Genomic DNA, 3,693 nt, shown 5'->3' with positions numbered 1-3,693 from the left:
TCGCGCCTATTCTGGCTGCCTGATGCAGGGTCTGTCCCCATTCCATCATTGGTCTAGGATGATCCCGACTCCGGCTAACCCAGATATAGGACGGATCAGACGACTAATTTGCTCATTTAAAAACCGTATTTGCAAAATGCCTTACTAAGACAAATGGATCACGTTATGCGCCATAAACCTAATTTGGTAAATGGATGTTTAATTTCCGTCTTGCATGCAAATAAACCGTAAATCCAACTCGACATCTTATACTTGATACTTGAATTAAATCAACCGACTTAGAAAGCACTCACATGTTAGGTTTAAACTATTGGATGCGCATTCATGCATTTAAACCGTTTTATCTACTTTTGCATTCAACCAACCAAGATCGATCAGTAGAGGCCGCTACCGCGGGCGGGATTGGGTGTCTGATTAAAGGGCTTCCCAATACATACCTTCACTTCTTACTCAGAAACTTTGGATAGTGGACGACCTTATCCAGGGCGTACGAGAGTTATTCTAGAGATAGGATGCTAAAGAGGGACGATTCCTTATCTTTAGTACCTATGTCAAACACTGCTTTGTGCTTCGTTTGACCGAGGTATAAAGTGGATTCGAACGGGTTCTAAGCATCCCACAAATGCTTGGTGGCGACTCCAAAAATCTCTAATCGTTTCGAGACCCTTGCCGAGACGAAACCGACTGATCTAAAACGATCCGGTCGAAAGCATATTTTTACGCCGCCGAGCGTGGCTTTCAAAAGACCGATGTATGTCCACAGATCGGCTGGGTGTGCAGGTAGGCCCATGTCCACAGGTGTACCTTCAAAAGAGCCTAGATTAAATGGATTCGGAGAGCTCAAATACAACTCAATCTCATCATTAATTTCGTCTTCAAATTCATCTTTTCTTGAGTCATCTTCGCCTAAATCCTCTTTCACATCAATTCTCAACACAAGATCACCTCCATTTCCCTTCTTATTTGTTGGAAAAACTTCCAATGGGTCCAAAAATGAAGGCTCTAAATTAGGTTCATCCAAGTTATCTTCCACCATATCCACCCTACAACAAGAGTTGCCCATATGAGGAGACTTCATGAAATTATTGAGTTCAAACTCAATCTTCTTATTACCCACTTGGAGTGAGAGTTTTCCACTCTTAACATCTATCATAGCACCTCCCGTGGCCAAGCAAGGCCTACCCAAAATGATTAGCACATGTCTATCTTCGGGCATGTCCATAACAAAGAAGTCGCATGGGATTACAAGTTTTCCAACCTTTAAAGGAACATCTTCAATTACACCCAAGGGATACTTAACCGAACGATCGGCTTGTTGTAATAAGATCTTTGAAGGCTTTAAATCTTCCAAGTGTAGCTTCTTAAACAAGGAAAGAGGCATTAAGCTAACACTAGCTCCCAAGTCACACAAAGCTCTCTTTATCTTCACCCCTTGGATAGAACAAGGAATAGAAAAGCTTCCCGGGTCTTCAATTTTGCAAGGAAATTTGTGAGTGAGGATTGCACTATATTCCCTAGAGAGGTTAACGGATTATACCCCGTCACTCTTTCTATTCATAGTGACAAGTTCCTTTAGAAACTTTCCATAATTAGGAATTTCGGTTATCATGTCAAGAAATGGTATGGTAACATTCATACTCTTCAAAATTTCAATGAACTTCTCATATTTCTTCTCAAGTCTTGGCCTTGCAAGCCTTTGTGAAAAGGGGATTGGTGCATCATACTCCCTTAGAGGTGGAGTAGGTTCTTCGACTTTTGTTGCAATCGGTTCATCTTCCTTTGGTGGGTCAACCATTTCAACTTCCTTTGATTTTTCCACTTCAACTTCAACCGATTGCTCTTTCATTTCTCTATTAGAGAACCGCTTCCTCTTCCATTTTGGAGTTTTCTCAACCTCCTCCAATTGTCTCCTACTCCTCAAGAATATCACATTCATTTGCTTTGGGTTAACCGTGTTACCCGGAAACTTGCCCGTATTTTAAGCCATTTGACTCAATTGATGTGAAATTTGGGCAACATGAGTTTCCGTGGCCTTTTGAGATGCTCTAATTTCATTATTAACCTGGCTTTATGAGGCAATGTGGTTGTCAAGCTTTGATTCGGATTTTTGGTTTGCAATCACCAATTGCTCAAAGGCTTGTTCCCAAGATGGTTTTTGATTTTGTTGGGCTTGGAAGTTTTGGTTAAAACCTTGGTTTTGAGGTTGGTTAAAATTTTGGCCTTTGAAGCCTCCGAATGGTTGTTGGTTTTGAGTGACAAATTGCTTTCCTTGAAAACCGGGTGGGATTTGTCTTTGGAATTGTGGGTTTTGATTGAACCTTGGTTGTTGAGGTGAGGAGGTGGTTGGGTTTTGAGTGTTTTGAGAGGTATAGGACAAGAGAGGGTGGCTTCTTTTTCCATTGACAAATTGGTTGTTGTTGTTGTTGTTGAACCCTTACCTTGCATTTGTGGATTCTCAAACCCCATTGACTTGCTCATAGCATTCTTCTTGAATCGGTGCAATCAAAGGGCACTCGATTGGAGTATGGCCTTGTTCCCCATATAATTCACAAGACAAGACTTGTCTTATATCGGAACTAGAAGGTTTGGAATTTAACAAAGCCACTTGTTGGGTAAGTTCATCTAGCATTCCCTTAACCTCAACATTCAATACCGCACTAGGATCCTTGTTCTTGCCCTTTCTCACTTGCCTATCACTTCCCCAATCTATAATCCGCGATGCCATCTCCTTAATTAGCTCCTTGGCCGCTTTATGCCCCAAAATGTCCAAGGCAGCTTTTCCCGACCCCGCATCTAGTGAAAGCCGAAGGTCTTGGGTTAACCCCTTGTAAAAATTATTCACTAACTCGGCTTCGGATATGCCGTGGTGGGGGCATAACCGTTAGAGTCTCTTGTACCTCTCCCAAGCCTCGTATAGTGTTTCAGAGCTTTGTACCTCACTTTTAACTTTTGCCATTCTTGAAGGTGGGAAGAACTTGTTCAAAATGCCGAAGCTAACTTATCCCATGTCTTGAAGGAATCCGCGTCACAATTCTTTAACCAATCCTTGGCCGGTCCCCTAAGTGAATGGGGGAACAACCTAAGGCGTACCACATCATCGGAGACCCCATTCATCTTGTACATGTCGCAATTCTCAAGGAACTCGTTGAGATGGTCATTAGGGTTTTCCAAAGGACCTCCTCCAAATTGGTTGTCTTGGACAAGGTTGAGCAAGGCATTTTTGATCTCAAAGTTATTAGCTTGAATTCTTGGTCTTTGGATGCTTGGATTTACTATGTGCTTAGGAGCCATAGTCTCTCTTATCGGAACCGGTTCACCCATGATGTTAGATTCTTCTACTTCTCCAAATGGATTCTCAAACACTTCAAAGGTTTCTTGCATTGTTGATCACTTTCTTCTACCGATGGTGTGTCTAGTAAACCACTTTTTCTTAGAGAATTTAATCTTCTTGCCGTAGCCTCAATTTCAAGATCAATTGGGTAAGTTGGTTGACCTCGTCTTTGCCGCCTACTCATGCAAAAGACCTACATACTCCAAAGAAAAGATTAAAAACAAAAGGACTTAGTATAAACATGAACTAAAGCAATTAATATCTTGCCTTTGCTCCCCGGCTACGGCGTCAAAAACTTGATGGTGTAAGTTAACCTTGCAAGTGAACGATACGTTGCACTAATAAGGGTAGAACACGAGGAG

General features: G+C 41.9%; 1 protein-coding gene across 1 annotated transcript; it reads right to left on the bottom strand.

Moving 5' to 3' along the window:
- Positions 1–2,455: 2,455 nt before the first annotated feature.
- LOC141651390 (uncharacterized) lies at positions 2,456–3,381 on the bottom strand. The gene is made up of 2 exons (XM_074459105.1): positions 3,091–3,381; positions 2,456–2,824 (listed from the first exon to the last, which is right to left on the bottom strand). Exons 1-2 carry the CDS (start codon positions 3,379–3,381, stop codon positions 2,456–2,458), a joined length of 660 nt encoding a protein of 219 aa, XP_074315206.1.
- Positions 3,382–3,693: the final 312 nt, after the last annotated feature.

This window comes from Silene latifolia, chromosome 4 (genome assembly GCF_048544455.1).
Source record: "Silene latifolia isolate original U9 population chromosome 4, ASM4854445v1, whole genome shotgun sequence".
Lineage (NCBI taxonomy): Eukaryota > Viridiplantae > Streptophyta > Magnoliopsida > Caryophyllales > Caryophyllaceae > Silene > Silene latifolia.
This window is presented reverse-complemented; position numbering and strand designations above follow the sequence as displayed.